The 14,060-nt window shown below is 53.2% G+C and overlaps 7 protein-coding genes across 7 annotated transcripts; 6 read left to right on the forward strand and 1 right to left on the reverse strand.

The window, feature by feature from the left end:
- Positions 1-52: 52 nt before the first annotated feature.
- On the forward strand, positions 53-1,035 carry BDZ99DRAFT_501694 (cytidine deaminase-like protein; the record flags this gene model as incomplete). Its single annotated transcript, XM_033723838.1, has 3 exons — positions 53-365; positions 418-551; positions 622-1,035. 3 exons carry the CDS (start codon positions 53-55, stop codon positions 886-888), a joined length of 714 nt encoding a protein of 237 aa, XP_033572434.1. The 3' UTR covers positions 889-1,035.
- A 554-nt stretch (positions 1,036-1,589) lies between these two features.
- On the forward strand, positions 1,590-3,778 carry BDZ99DRAFT_466461 (DUF580-domain-containing protein). Its single transcript, XM_033720775.1, has 4 exons — positions 1,590-1,961; positions 2,009-2,888; positions 2,942-3,041; positions 3,096-3,778. The coding sequence occupies exons 1-4, from the start codon at positions 1,677-1,679 to the stop codon at positions 3,448-3,450; spliced, it is 1,620 nt and encodes a 539-aa protein (XP_033572435.1). The 5' UTR covers positions 1,590-1,676; the 3' UTR covers positions 3,451-3,778.
- Positions 3,779-3,985: 207 nt separating this feature from the next.
- On the forward strand, positions 3,986-5,860 carry BDZ99DRAFT_466462 (uncharacterized protein). Its single transcript, XM_033720776.1, has 2 exons — positions 3,986-4,171; positions 4,223-5,860. Exon 2 carries the CDS (start codon positions 4,361-4,363, stop codon positions 5,546-5,548), a length of 1,188 nt encoding a protein of 395 aa, XP_033572436.1. The 5' UTR covers positions 3,986-4,171; positions 4,223-4,360; the 3' UTR covers positions 5,549-5,860.
- Positions 5,861-6,048: 188 nt separating this feature from the next.
- On the forward strand, positions 6,049-7,611 carry BDZ99DRAFT_466463 (uncharacterized protein). Its single transcript, XM_033720777.1, has 3 exons — positions 6,049-6,493; positions 6,544-6,679; positions 6,738-7,611. Exons 1-3 carry the CDS (start codon positions 6,345-6,347, stop codon positions 7,284-7,286), a joined length of 834 nt encoding a protein of 277 aa, XP_033572437.1. The 5' UTR covers positions 6,049-6,344; the 3' UTR covers positions 7,287-7,611.
- A 296-nt stretch (positions 7,612-7,907) lies between these two features.
- BDZ99DRAFT_524446 (putative Xaa-Pro aminopeptidase) lies at positions 7,908-9,726 on the forward strand (the record flags this gene model as incomplete). The annotated part of the gene is made up of 3 exons (XM_033725908.1): positions 7,908-8,074; positions 8,260-8,421; positions 8,673-9,726. 3 exons carry the CDS (start codon positions 7,908-7,910, stop codon positions 9,724-9,726), a joined length of 1,383 nt encoding a protein of 460 aa, XP_033572438.1.
- A 1,282-nt stretch (positions 9,727-11,008) lies between these two features.
- Positions 11,009-12,550, forward strand: BDZ99DRAFT_480195 (uncharacterized protein; the record flags this gene model as incomplete). Its single annotated transcript, XM_033722320.1, has 3 exons — positions 11,009-11,150; positions 11,211-11,242; positions 11,294-12,550. 3 exons carry the CDS (start codon positions 11,009-11,011, stop codon positions 12,548-12,550), a joined length of 1,431 nt encoding a protein of 476 aa, XP_033572439.1.
- A 35-nt stretch (positions 12,551-12,585) lies between these two features.
- Positions 12,586-13,955, reverse strand: BDZ99DRAFT_450042 (sphingoid long-chain base transporter RSB1; the record flags this gene model as incomplete). Its single annotated transcript, XM_033718142.1, has 4 exons — positions 12,586-12,956; positions 13,015-13,375; positions 13,429-13,493; positions 13,612-13,955. 4 exons carry the CDS (start codon positions 13,953-13,955, stop codon positions 12,830-12,832), a joined length of 897 nt encoding a protein of 298 aa, XP_033572440.1. The 3' UTR covers positions 12,586-12,829.
- Between the last annotated feature and the right edge of the window lie 105 nt (positions 13,956-14,060).

Here is a 14,060-nt window from a genome sequence, read left to right on the forward strand (position 1 = left end):
CCCGGAGACCAAGGGACCCTGAAAGAATGCTTGTTCCTGAATATACCGAATAATGAACTTCAAAGCGCTCCTCCCAATTCTTTTCTGGCCTGTGGCCTCCAGTCACGAGCATCATGCCCGACGAGCTCAATCTCAAGATCCCATTGCCGCCGATACAGCCAGTATAAACAACATTCCCTTCAGCACACGTGCGTACTGGATGCGCCGCGCAAATGCCGCATCAGCAGAACTCGCTTCCCCGTGCCCGTTCGCTGCTTTCGGCACCGTTATCGTAAATCACACGGATAGTTCTAAAGGGGCATTGGGGAAACTGGTGTGTATTGGAATTAACGAGAACGGGAGGGTGGGGAATCCAGTATTGCATGGTGAGCAAGTTGTAAGAGGAAAAAGTGAGGGGTGCGGACTAATGGGCAACAGGGGAGATCGCGGCGATAAACAACTGCTCTAGCATTCTTACAAATTCGGCGGGGTCGTATAATCTAACGGCCGGCGAGGCGCTGGACGCGTTTGCGAAGTTGAGCATTTATACGAATGGGGAGAGTTGTCCGATGGTACGACATTCTTCTCTTTATCAGCAACCTTCAGCCCTCGATCTTTTAAAACTCTAACTGACTCATGAAGTGCGCTTCCGCCATCCGATGGGCTGGCTTTCGCGAGTACATCTACGGCACGAGCATTGACACGATTATCGAGCAAGGTTGGGGCCAGATCCGGATCTCGTCGCTGGAGGTGTTTAGACGATTGTTTGATCTCTCGACCCAGTCGGGGCTGATAGGGCCAATTCTGGCGAATGAGACGGATCCGTTGTTTGCATGGCAGTTTGATCCGGCGGCGCCGTGCCCGGAGGGTTGTGCAAGGGGAAGGATGGGAGTTTGTGAGAATAGTTGATCTGCTCTGAGAAAGCAGAGTACCAAACATATAAATTTGGGCACATTCTTGTAACTGTTTGGGGTACCCCGATAGGCTTGGGAAACTCCAGAAATGATGTAAAGGTCAAACAGTGGGAATTAGAGTACCTTTGAACTAACTAGAGATATGTAGCCCAGGGCACTCCTTACAGTGGTGTCGAGAGAGCGAGAGTGAAGCCGGAGCAATGGCATATCCGTGCCCAACCTTATGACCTACTTTTGTATGCATGAACCGTCCCGCCTCTTTGTCACAGTCAGGGTCCATTCATGGATTCCATAGCCATCGTTGTGAAAATCGTGAACAAGCCCAAATTACAGGTGGATTCTTCCCGTCCTTCTCGATTGGGCGGACAGAATGAAATGAGCTAGTAGAACTAGTGCGTAATGGGTTAAGTGCAGACTCTGGAATCGCGTCTCCGAAAGGAAAGGGTTTTCTTGGAATAAAACGACAGATACCGAGTGCAGCTTCTAATGCAAATTACACTGCTCGAGAGTGCTTGAAGTAACCCCAAAAGAAGTCGAGATGGTGCAAATAAGATCGGAGGTGCACTCCGATGCCAAGGCCGAATCAGAATGACGTCTGTTCCTTCAGCACAGACGATCATGGTAGCGGCAGATCACCATTGATCCACCCGCGCCTAGATTTCTCAACCTTCGAATCAAGGTCACTTCCCTGATCTCCTCCTCTCTGCATTCTCAATTCGCATCGTTACTATCGCGACCTTCTCATTCTTCGCACGCTCGTAGTTTACCCTTTGTGCTGTTATCATGGCGCAACAAACTCGTGGAGAAGCAGACAAGTACTACAATAGCGCGCCGCCGGGGCCGCCTCCACAACAACACCAGAACGGTAATCAACAGCAATACCAGATGGAACCTCCCCGGAACGGGGTTAAGTACGAGCAACAGCCTCCGTCGTACGGACAGAATGAGCAGAACGGACAAAATTACGGGCCAACTAGTGGAGAGAGTGGCTATGGGGAGAAGCCGACCTTTGAGCAGGCTTTCACGATCCAAGGGCCCAAGTACCACGATATCTGGGCAGGAGCACTGGTACGGACCCTCTGCTCGTTTTGGAATCCTCAATTGACCCGACACAGTTCCTAGCCGTATTTCTAGGCTTCGCAGCCGTCTCGGGCATTGCGATCCAAGGATATGCCAAGACGAAAGGCTTTAATGGCGGCGGAATCTACAATAGTAACAACGACTTCGGGCTCTCCACAAACACGATTATACTTTTTGCCTTTGTCCTGGCTGTTTCCGTCGTGTTCAGCTACGCATACGTCTGGGCTGCGCGCGCTTTTACGAAGCAATTCATCTGGATTACTGGGATTCTCAACATCCTTTTTGGCTTTGCGACGGCGATTTACATGCTATCGAGGAAATACTGGTCGGGAGGAATTATCTTTCTCCTCTTCTCGATCTTCACGGTCATTTGCTTCATTTCCTGGATTCCCCGGATCCCGTTCTCTGTGTTGATGCTTCAGACGAGCATTGATGTCTCGAAGAAGTTCGGCCATGTATACCTGGTATCGCTCATTGGAGGTATTTTGGCTACCGCTTTTGGTGCTTGGTACTCGGTGACGCTGGTAGCCATATACGTCAAGTACGAGCCAGGAAACAACCCTGCTTGTTCGACGGGTGCTGGTGGATGCAGTAGCGCGACGGTGATTGGGCTGATTGTTTTCGTCACCTTTGCGATGTACTGGATCTCGGAGTGGCTGAAGAATACGGTCCACACTACTATCGCGGGTGTGTATGGCTCGTGGTACTTCTGTGCGCACAACTTCCCCAAGGGGGCAACTCGGGGTGCGCTGAAGCGTGCTACGACGTACAGCTTTGGTAGCATCAGCTTCGGGAGCTTATTAGTGGCTATCGTCCAGTTTCTACGTCAAGCCTGCTCCGTCGCTCGGCAAAACGCTGCAGGCCAAGGCAGCATGGTTGCCTCTGTACTTTTCTGCGTCTTGGGGTGTTTAATCAGTATGGAACCCTTCTTATTAAGCCCCTTACTACCTCACTGACTTTGTTGCTAGGCATTTTGGAATGGGCAGTCCAATTCCTAAATCGCTATGCTTTCTGCCACATTGCGCTGTACGGCAAATCATACATCGAGGCGGCGAAAGACACCTGGAAGTGAGTACCCAAGAGAACGATTGTCAGTAGAAAGGTAGAACTGACGACAAACAGAATGATAAAAGACCGTGGAATCGATGCCCTTGTCAACGAGTGCCTCCTAGGCCCAGTGCTTACCATGGGAGCAACCTTCATCGCATACGCATGCGCGCTTCTGGCCTACTGTTACCTCATTTTCACGTCGCCGGCGTACAACAAGGACGGAGAATTCACGCCGGTCGTGGTGGCTTTCGCATTCCTGATCGGCCTGCAGATTTGCAACATTTTCACGACGCCCCTGATGAGCGGGGTGGAGACGATTTTCGTGGCGTGTGCGTGGGATCCGGAGGTGCTTATGAGAGACCACCAGGAGCTGTATGGCAAGATGGTGGCGGTGTACCCACATGTTCAGCAGGCAATCCATGCGTAGGGTTGGAAAGCCGCGGTCCGGGGAATTTGCGGGTTAGTGGGCGGACTAGACTGGGATGCGTACTGTATCGGAACGGAGCAATAATGTAATAAAGTGTCTGCAAGACGAGCGGTACCTGATGGGGATGGCTGACACGTCCACATCGGTCGGCTTCCGGTTCTCGGATACCCTTCCGCACGGTATAGAAGGCCGATGCGAGGCTGGTGTTTGTTGCATATTTCAGCATGAGGCTTGGACACGGCCCTTTCTACGGGTCTATCCGCCGCCACGTTGTCAAGAGAACCACTCGACCGCGATACATGACGTCGGCGAGGAAGAGCACGAGAGCGTGTTCACTACGAGACTGGTGATTGTCCAATTCTTCTTCACGGCGAGTCCTCCGAGTCTAAAGCAGCGTAGCGGGAGCTCGCAGGGGCAGCGGTTCCTCGCGATGTTGGGCAGCAGTGAGCCAGCCCGTGAAGGCTGCGGGAATTGCGAGCCTCTGCCCGCTCGTCCTTACAAATGGTACAAATGGTGCCATCAGAATCCGAGGACAGCTGTATTCGGGCGCTGTCAGACGCTCTTACTGCTTCCTCCCACGCTCCTGCCTGCGCAGTCGTTCTTGCTTTTTGGCTGGCGTCGCTGCTCCACCACTTAAAACCCCGCGATCTCCGCCTGCACGTCCTGCTCTCCCCAACGCCTCGCAGACGCAGCTAGTTTCGAAGCACACCGCACTCTCCAGGTGAGTACAAATGTCCAGACCTTCTCGTGCCCGTCTCCTGACCTGCTCCAGCTCGTAGCCGCTTTTCTGAGCTTTCTACGCCCGCAAACGCCTCCTCTGCACAGCTACCCCGCTCATACCCCAGATTCAACAATCCTCACGCATCAAGCTCCACCCGTCGTCTCCACACACCTGCATCCCTCAAGCACGATGGCCTACGAGAAGAAGGCAGTCCACTTTGGCGGTGGCAACATCGGCCGTGGCTTCGTGGCCGAGTTCCTGCACAAGTCGGGCTACGAGGTCGTCTTCGTCGACGTAATGGAGAGCATCATCGACGCTCTGCAGGCCAACAAGCACTACACCGTCACCGAGATTGGCGAGGATGGCGAGCATTCGTTTGACATCGACCACTACCGTGCCATCAACAGCAGGAAGGAGATGCCCAAGGTCATCGAGGAGATCGCGACTGCCGATGTCGTCACTTGTGCCGTGGGCCCCAATGTCCTCAAGTTTGTCGCTGAGCCCGTGGCCAAGGGCATTGCGGCCCGCAAGCTCGACTACCCGCTCGCCGTCATTGCCTGCGAGAACATGATCGGCGCCACTACGACCTGGAAGGGCTTCATCGAACAGCATATCTCGGAACTCGGCGACAAGTCTATCCTCGACAAGCTCGACACCAAGGCCCGCTTCGCCAACTCCGCCATCGACCGCATCGTTCCACACCAGGACCCCGACGCCGGTCTGAACGTCAAGATCGAGAAGTTCTACGAGTGGTGTGTTGAGAAGCACCCCTTCGACGGCGCCAAGATTCCTGCTATCGATGGCGTCCACTTCGTCGGCGACCTGGAGCCGTACATTGAGCGTAAGCTGTTCACCGTCAACACCTCTCATGCAACTGCCGCCTACTACGGCTACGCTCGCGGTAAGGCTACCATCCACGACGCCATGACTGACCCTGCTATCCACGACATCGTCCGTGACACTCTGAAGGAGACTGCCCATCTCATCACCAACAAGCACGAGATCACCACCGAGGAGCAGGACGACTACGTCGAGAAGATCGTGGCCCGCATCTCAAATCCAGCTCTCGAGGACAAGGTCGAGCGTGTCGGCCGTGCCCCACTCCGCAAGATGTCCCGCAACGAGCGGTTCATCGCCCCGGCTGCCCACTTGGCTGAGATGGGATCCACATACAACCACCTCCTCGGCGCCTTCGAGCAGGCTTTGAAGTTTGTGAACGTCGAGGGCGACGATGAGAGCTTCGAGCTGGCTAAGATCCTGAAAGAGAAGAGCGCAAAGGAGGCGACTTTGAAGATCACCGGCCTCGAGGAGACCCACAAGCTCTTTGCTGATGTGGAGAAGGTGATTGCCAAGGTGCAGAAGAGCTCGTCTCTATAGGCGCAGGCACCTATTCGAGTCATCATGTGCCCAACTAGATGACTAGTGGGATGAGGAAAAAGGGCTTCGGGGTGGTGAACGATGAATCTGATTTGACGAAGTATACGTATCGCTGGAATTTTCTACATTTGGGCTGGCGTTGACCCTTTGAGGCTGCGCGATCGAAAAAACCTGCATGTTCTTTTTCTCCTTTCCGCTCTTCGATATTCCTACCTGTGTAGCCCGAGTTATGCTGTGAGCTGTCGGCGCGCGAAACTGAAATGCAATACTATTCTATGTCCTCTTATTATCTAGCTATTAGATAGATGCGGGTAGTCAATAGATTTCTTCACATCATGACCTTGATCCAGGCAGCTTGAGTGTTCAACTACTTGATTGAAGCTGTGAGGACGATCACGATGCCCCAATTTTTCTCGCCCGTTCCTGGGGCCAAGGCTGCCACCAAAGCTAAAGCCCCGAGCTTTGACCTCTCGAGCTCCCTGCTGTCCCATCTCACTCCAGCCTTCTCGTTCCTGGGACAACTGAACCTCCCGTCCAACCACGATGCGGCCGTCATCAGCCTAAACTTACTCATCACTCACTCGTCGCATCCGTCTCTAGGTCCCGCGCGCTCAATTGGTCCAGCGCTGCTGTTCGTCAAGCTCCGACAACACCTCACTGCTCCCGTCCGAGCTCTTTTTGTCCAGCCCCACTTCTACCAATACACTTCGCGCACTGTCTCAAACACTTCCACCGTAATCGCACGAGTCGCTTCTCTCAGATTCCTTAAGGTGCAGGTTCAAGAGTGCTACTCGCAATGGCCGACATCGAAACCGACCCCCAGATCTCAGAGGGCACGCCGAATGTGGATGTGGATATGGGCGAGGGAGAGGGAGGCGCGGGACAGGAGGAGACGGGCCTGCCGGAAATCGAGCCGGAGAAGGAGAAGAGGGTTACGTTTTTGGAGTGAGTTGGGTGGTGGAGCGCGGAGCGCAATCAGGCTGACCATCGCATAGCTTCCTCAAATCCCCAATTGTCGCAATCGACATCGGCACTGGCGAAGACCAAACGACTCTCCACGCGCATCAGGATATGCTCATCAAATCACCATACTTTGCTGAGATATGCGCGAACTTCAGCGAGGGCGAGACGGTGGGTTTCGTTCCCTCCAATCTTATCCTCGTAGCATCCGAATAAACTTAATTCACAGGACCGCCGTATCTCCCTTCCCCACGACAACCTTACCGCTACCGGCTCCGTCCTCGAATACCTCTACAACGACGAATACTTCCCGCGCCGCCTTTCCCCAGGCCACAAGTCCTCTGAAGTCGAAACCGACCCCTCGATCCCCTTGCCCGACAACAACGGCGAATCCCTCCTCCGCCACGCGCGTGTCTACACACTCGCTGACAAGTTCCGCCTCCCCGCGCTCAAGTCCCTCGCGCACTCTAAGATCAGCAAGACGCAGAGCAACGCCAAGGGCGAGATCGCGTACGCGCGCTTCGTGTACAAGGAGACCAGCGCCGAGGACAAGACGATCAGGAAGCCAGTCGCGGCGTTCTGGGCGACGAGGAGCCATGTGCTGAGGCACCAGGCCGAGGACGAGTTCAGGGCGATGTGTCTCGAGTTCCCGCAGTTCGGGTTTGATGTGCTCAGCTTGGTGCTGGACAAACAGGAGAAGACGGGAGCGCCAAGGGGGGAGGCGAGTGTCAATGTGCCGGTGAGTGGGAGGAAGAGGGCGAGGGTTAGTCAAGGTTGAGGAGATGGGGATGTCTAGGAGGATGATCTAGTTTGAGGGGTTTGAGGGAATCTCATGCTTCGATCTGAGGGATAGGTATTGCGGATGCAAGCAAACAGCGTAAGGGGCTATTTCCTTCTATATTCTGAGATCCAAAAGTGTGGCTGTATGCTGCTTTTTCCTACGTATCTTCCGGTATCTGATTTGATTCGGTTTATGAGGTATCTGGGGTCGGGGCGTCGGTGTAGTGTGGGATATTGCTTGTACTATACCTAGCTTTTGATTATATCTGATCTGTGAAAAGGACTGGGATGGTCGTCTCGGCGCATTTCACATTTTCTCCCAGCTTCCACGAGCGTTGTCGACAACGGCGGCCCAATGTCCCAGGTGCCATGACAACATATAGCTTCCCAACTCATAACCATCCTCCAAACAAATCCCCGTCGCCCATGTCATAAGAAACAAACTCCTTCAATATCACGTTACCTCCGCATACCATCGGCCCCCGACGCGCCGCGCACCTTCCGCATCCACGCACCCCCACCAAACCCACCCCACTTCAAACCTTACTTCAGCCTCCAAGCTTCCCGAGTCTTTGTCGCCCGCAACATCTCACTTTTCCCCATACACGCATTGCAAACCATGGCCGTCCTCGAGGAAGTGCTGCGCGGCAAATACCCCGCGAAAGCCCATGCGCGGAAAGTTGTGCAGTGGATGCGCGAGCAGGGCAAGGAAGTGGACGGGACGCTGTATCTGGAGGGGCAGAAGACGCGCATGATTGAGGATAATGATGAGCCGGTGCCGTTTAGGTGAGTTGCCCACACTATTTCACTGCCAATTGTTGCATGGATCAATGGGTTTGGAGATTGAGGGATGGGGGAGCTGTTGCGAGGTTATAATGCCTATTATCTCGGTCCTGTCAATCGATGGCCTGGATGGCGGGGCGCTTCTCTTTTTCAACAAGAGATGGATATGAGGCTGATGAGGTGGTTAGGCAGCGACGATACTTCTTTTATCTTACGGGATGTAACCTGCCGGATTGCTATTTCACGTACGATGTCAAGACGGAGAAGTCGACGCTGTTTATTCCGCCGGTTGATCCGGATGAGGTGATTTGGTCTGGACTGCCGATGAGCCCGGAGGAGGCGTTGAAGAGGTCAGTGATAGGTCTTTTTTTGTCTCTACTCGGTGGTGTTAGTCTGCTATGTTTGAGTCTTGTCTTTGCGATCATCGTCTTTTTGTATATCTCGCAAGCACTTGCAACCCCGTTGTCATTTCTTTTCACCCTAGATGATGGGTGCAATGCTACAGTTATGGTACACGATGCCATCCTCCTTCATTAAATTCTCTCAAATCTCTCTTTCTTGGGGATTCCTACTGTAATTGGTTCTCTGACAATACACAAAGCTATGAGGTTGATGCAGTCCTTCCCTCATCCGAGTTGAATGCCCATCTGGCTTCACCTTCCACATCAAAATCCACCATCTACGCCATCTCCAACCAAGTCTCCGAAGACGTGACCTTCCTCTCCTACGACACAAAAGACTTCGAGCTTCTGAAACCCGCCATCGAATACGCCCGCGTGACAAAGACACCCTACGAAATCGCCCTCATCCGCCACGCCAACTCCATCTCAACAACCGCTCACATCGCCGTCATGCGCGCCGTCGCCCACGTCTCCAACGAGCAGGAACTCGAAGCTATCTTTCTCAAGAACTGCGTGGAGCGCGGTGCCAAAGAGCAAGCCTACCACAGCATCGTTGCCTCCGGTACTTCCGCCGCTACCCTCCACTACGTCAAGAACGACCAGCCCCTCGACAACACGCTCAACCTCCTTCTCGACGCCGGCTGCGAATGGGACTGCTACGCTTCCGACATCACGCGGACATTCCCGCGCACTGGCACCTTCTCTCCCGAATCGCTCGCTATCTACAACATCGTCCTGAGCATGCAGAAGCAGTGCACGGAAGCGCTGAAAGCTGGCGTGCTATGGGACGACATCCACCTCCTCGCGCACAAGATCCTCATCGGCGGGCTCCTGGAACTCGGCATCCTCCGCGGTTCCGCTAACGACATCCTCAAGGCGCGCACCAGCGTCGCCTTCCTCCCGCACGGGCTTGGACACTACCTCGGGATGGACACGCACGATACAGGCGGTAACCCGAACTACGCGGACAAAGACCCTCTATTCCGCTACTTGCGCGTCCGCGGGACCCTGCCGGCTGGGAGTGTGATCACGGTGGAGCCGGGATGCTATTTCTGCCGCTTCATCATCGAGCCGTATCTGAAAGATGAGAAGCATAGCAAGTATATCGATGGGAGTGTGCTAAAGCGGTATTGGAGTGTGGGCGGTGTGCGGATTGAGGATAATATCTTGATCACGGAGAGCGGGTATGAGAACCTCACACCGACGCCGAAGGAGGTGGAGGAGATGGGGAAGATTATCAAGGGGGAGGATTGAGAGACGGAGGGATGGGAAGGGCTGGTTGATTTGAGGTATGAGATGTTGAGGTTCTGAGCGGGAGGGTGTATAGTAGGCCGCGGAGGTGCTGGTACCTTCGAGTTCTCGGCGTCGAGCTGATAGTATGAGAATGAGCCTATGGAATTGGCCATCCTTCAGAGAGACTTTTGCCTACACGTAAAGTGCTCCAGGCCACTTCACACGATGCCAATTCAGTCCTCAAACCACAAGATACTAAGGCGATTCACGCGCTTCGAACCGAGACTCTCTCCCATGACCCCCAAAATCAGGTTAATGTTTTCGTCTGCTTCTACACACCCTAACAACCGTCTAAACCACCTCTCCCCTCTCACTTCGTACCCATACCCCGGGAACATGAAGCCAGTTCACACCCCCACACCCCGTCATCTCTCCCACCAAGCCTAAGTCAGCTCAGCTCAGTTCTCACATACGTGCGTCTGGATTGTAGGTGCCGGGTTGTAGTCCCTCCATTATATACACTATGTCACTCGAATGCGGCCGTCCGCCTCACCTTTAGATGGCTAGGGATTTGTCCGACGCTGGACGGGTCCAGGGATGCATTCACAGGCACAAAGAGGGAGCTCAAAACAGCATTACATGGAACACCATGACACAAAGCGTTCTGGAAGAACCGGATCTATCAAATTTCGTTGTTCATGAAGGGAAGACAGATGGAAGCACAACTTCTTCTATACGCGCTGGTACAGCTTTGTAGTCCGGAATATTGGTTGGAAGAAACAACATAGGCAGAAGAGCTCCGGAAACGGGCAAGTATGATTCAGTGAGGGCGGCCATTTGTCATTTTTAGCTTCTATGGGATTATTCTAGAGTATCTTTCGAAAAAATGCGCACTGATTTGCAACTGCCTAAGGGGGCCCCACGGGCTTTCATAAATTCACACGCAATGTGAATTCCGATGCAGCGGAGTTTGAGTTGCCTGGGACAATCAAAGAGTGGTACACAAGCAGTGGGAACGATCAACTATATTTCAGGGGCATATCTGTTGGCCTTCGGTATTGTGAACGCCACCCGCGAAAGTAATTACTCGCTTTAGGCAAGTTTTTATTGATAAAGTGAATTAATCACGTGCCTCTCTAAAGATCTGCTAAGGCGCTTATGCAGGGATCTCCGCCACGCTGATTCGCAAACTGTCGGGATCGTCTTTTGAGACATCCGACGTCAACTTCGCCTTTCGCCGTGAGGCAACTCTGTCTCCCCAGAACCATCTTCCCGTCCTTAATCCACGAAGACCTCGTTCTTGATGGATACGTTGAACTCGTCGACCTCACCGTCAGGCTCCTCGGATGCTTCGCCGCAGAACCACGGGCCTTCTCAAAGCGCGATTACTGCTGGCAATAATCGCAACAACTTACCGCGAAAGAGCCACACTAAGAGTAGAAGAGGTAAGTCTTCTCAGCTGGCGCTAAAATTTATATGAGAGGGCCTTTTTTGATAGCATATAGGTTGCCGGCGATGTAAGCAACGCAAGATCAAGGTAAGACTACATTCGTTTCTGGTTCGCTCACATATGCTGAGCCTATTGCAGTGCGATGAAGTTCATCCCGAGTGCGGGAACTGCGTCAAGCACAGCGTTCCTTGTGACTTCAAAACTTCGGGAGCAGTCACTGTACCTGTACCAGCATCAAAAAGAGCCATCTCCAGGCTCACAGTTTCCAAGAGCGATGCTGCGCCATCATCGTCATCTACTTCACCAATTCAACCTTCTTTGCATTTACTAGATCCAACAACATGTGCTACAAGGTCTCAGATACCAGACTGGTCACACCTGGATAGAATGCTAGAGCTACGTATCTTCCATCATTACACATCAACCGCCTACGGCCGGCATTACAGGATTCCCATTGCTCAGGAACTCTGGACGGTCCTAATTCCAACCCTAGCATTCGAACAACCATGTCTCATGGACAGCGTCCTTGCATGCTCTGCACTCCATATGCGCATACAGACTCCTCAAGATAGCGCATTGACACAGGCATCACACAGGTACATGGCCCGTTCGATACGTACATACCTCGAAGCGCTCCGAGGCGGCATTACAAAGCAGAACTTCGATACTTTGTACTTGACAGCCATGTTTATCGCTTTTCATACCTTTCTGAACCGCCGCTTTGAACCGCAAAATGCTACCACAGACAACATGGCCGTCGAATGGTTTCAACCATTCCAAGGCGCCAAGGTCATCGTAGAAGCCGCTCTAGCCCATGTCTCATCTAGTGCCGTCACACAGATATTCCCCGGCATGCGAGTTCCGCTGTTTCGCTGCGACCACTTGAGCAGCGAGTGCAACTTCGGATTTCTGCTGAACGGCCTTGCTAGAGATGAACCAGACTACAAGATATATAGATACGCGACCTCGCATATGTGCAGGGCTCTGCACTGCCGCCAGCCGCGGTTCTTCATTCGCTTTTTAAGCGATGCACCTAGTCGGATCTCGGAACTACTTCGATTGGGAGATCCACGCAGCATGGTCATTGCGTTCTCTTTCTTCTCACTGATGAAATCGGTCCCCATCCGACTCTGGTGGCTAGACGGCGCGGCCGATGGAGAGATTGCCAGAATCAGAATGGCCTTGCCCGAGGCATGGCTGCCGATGCTTGAACAGGCTCATGAGGTTGTCTGGGGGTGCACTGAGATGTGCGATAACCGTGGATTGCATGCGCATGGACCGGACAATCAGTCCGTGCCAATGGTATCTATGTGGCAGCAAGATTGGACCCATAGCGCCCCGAAGACTTTGATGACAAACATCACGGAACAAGAGCTGCTGTGGGCTCGGACATGATGCAATATGGAGGGAAAAGATGAGAGATTAAGATATATGTTGGAGTTAGGTCGAGAGAAAGGAATCTGTCCGACACCTTCTAGCCACTTGGAAGAAACGCTATTTGAAATTGCCAGGGCTTCTCAATCTTAGTTGGACATCCAGGGATATTTTCTTCTCTGCTCGACGCAGCCGCCCACCATTCGCCCTCATACCACATCGTCTACTAGGGCGAGCCCGGCAGGATGGCTGCGCTATTGCAGCAATATGAACCCCACTGTATTGCATGATTGTACACCTTCAGCCTTGTGAAGTTAATTCCATGGAGCCAGCAGTGGTCGACTCCCCCTTCGATACAGCACTAGCCTCTTGGAACAGGAAGCCAGGATGGAAAATATTCAGTACCAGTACAGCGATGACACACATGCTGTCGACACTCTTGTCAGCAATCGTCTCGAGAGGTTTCTACATAATGAATCACGTACACGGCATCCAAGACGATGAATAGCGCCTGATCCTGCATCAACGAGTTGCGCCATCCGCCAGCCATTTCAGCAACCCTGTAGATGCACCGAATCAAGATGGTCGTGTAGCTCACGGCGATGGCAATGATCAACCCTTTGAAGTACTTTGAACGTCGCAGCTGCGCACTTGCGCTGTTTAATTGGTGGCGGAATTTGTAGACCCGGAAGGCGTATTCGGATGCCAGAAGCCCGAAGAGGGAGAGGGTGAAGACTTGAAGCGACAATCCGAAGATCATGATGCTGTTGCCCGTTTGGGGGTGCGAGCCTGCGGCAGCGATGCCAGCGCCCAGGGCTTGGATCAAGATGGAAAAGATGTCGCAGCCTGTAACGACTCAGAATGCTGTTTTGGCGCGGAGGTGGCTCTCTTCTACGTACCGATGAATATCCATGTGTACCACCTTGGCTGGATGCGAGAGAAGCTGGCGCCGAAGACGATCACCCTGGCGGTTGTTAGCTTGGTGCCCTACCAGCGGCCACCTTCATCGAGACAACACCGCTACCCCAACCGTGCCCACGTAGGAGAAGAGAAGTCCGACGATGTAGTAGCAGCCCACTCACGTATGCTTAAGCGTCAAATATATCCCCGCCGACAAGAACGCCGGCGCCACCGTCAAGCAGATAATCTGGATCTTGAACGCCGTCCCGTTGAAGACATCGTTATGCATCATGATCCTGCCCCCGTATCCAACTGCTTCTCCAAAGACGCCGATCGCCATTGAGATCAAGAACGACCACGACTTCCACTTGACGCCTTGGAAAATGTGGAGGAAGAAGGAGATGGCGAAGAGGGCGCAGAAGATTCCGTTCGCGGCTATGGAGGGGTTGTACCCGTAGACGGAGGCAGAGATGGGACAAGTGTCCGACGTACAGTCCTTGAACTTGATGCCATTTTTGGTCGTCATGACGGTGGTGCTTGGGGGTATCGGTCGATGGGAGAATCAGGTCAGGATGGTATCGAGAGGGCCTCCAAGTGTAACGAAGAGAAGAACGCCGATAGTCAAGGTTCT

Source organism: Mytilinidion resinicola, assembly GCF_010093595.1.
Source record: "Mytilinidion resinicola strain CBS 304.34 unplaced genomic scaffold BDZ99scaffold_18, whole genome shotgun sequence".
NCBI classification, from domain to species: domain Eukaryota; kingdom Fungi; phylum Ascomycota; class Dothideomycetes; order Mytilinidiales; family Mytilinidiaceae; genus Mytilinidion; species Mytilinidion resinicola.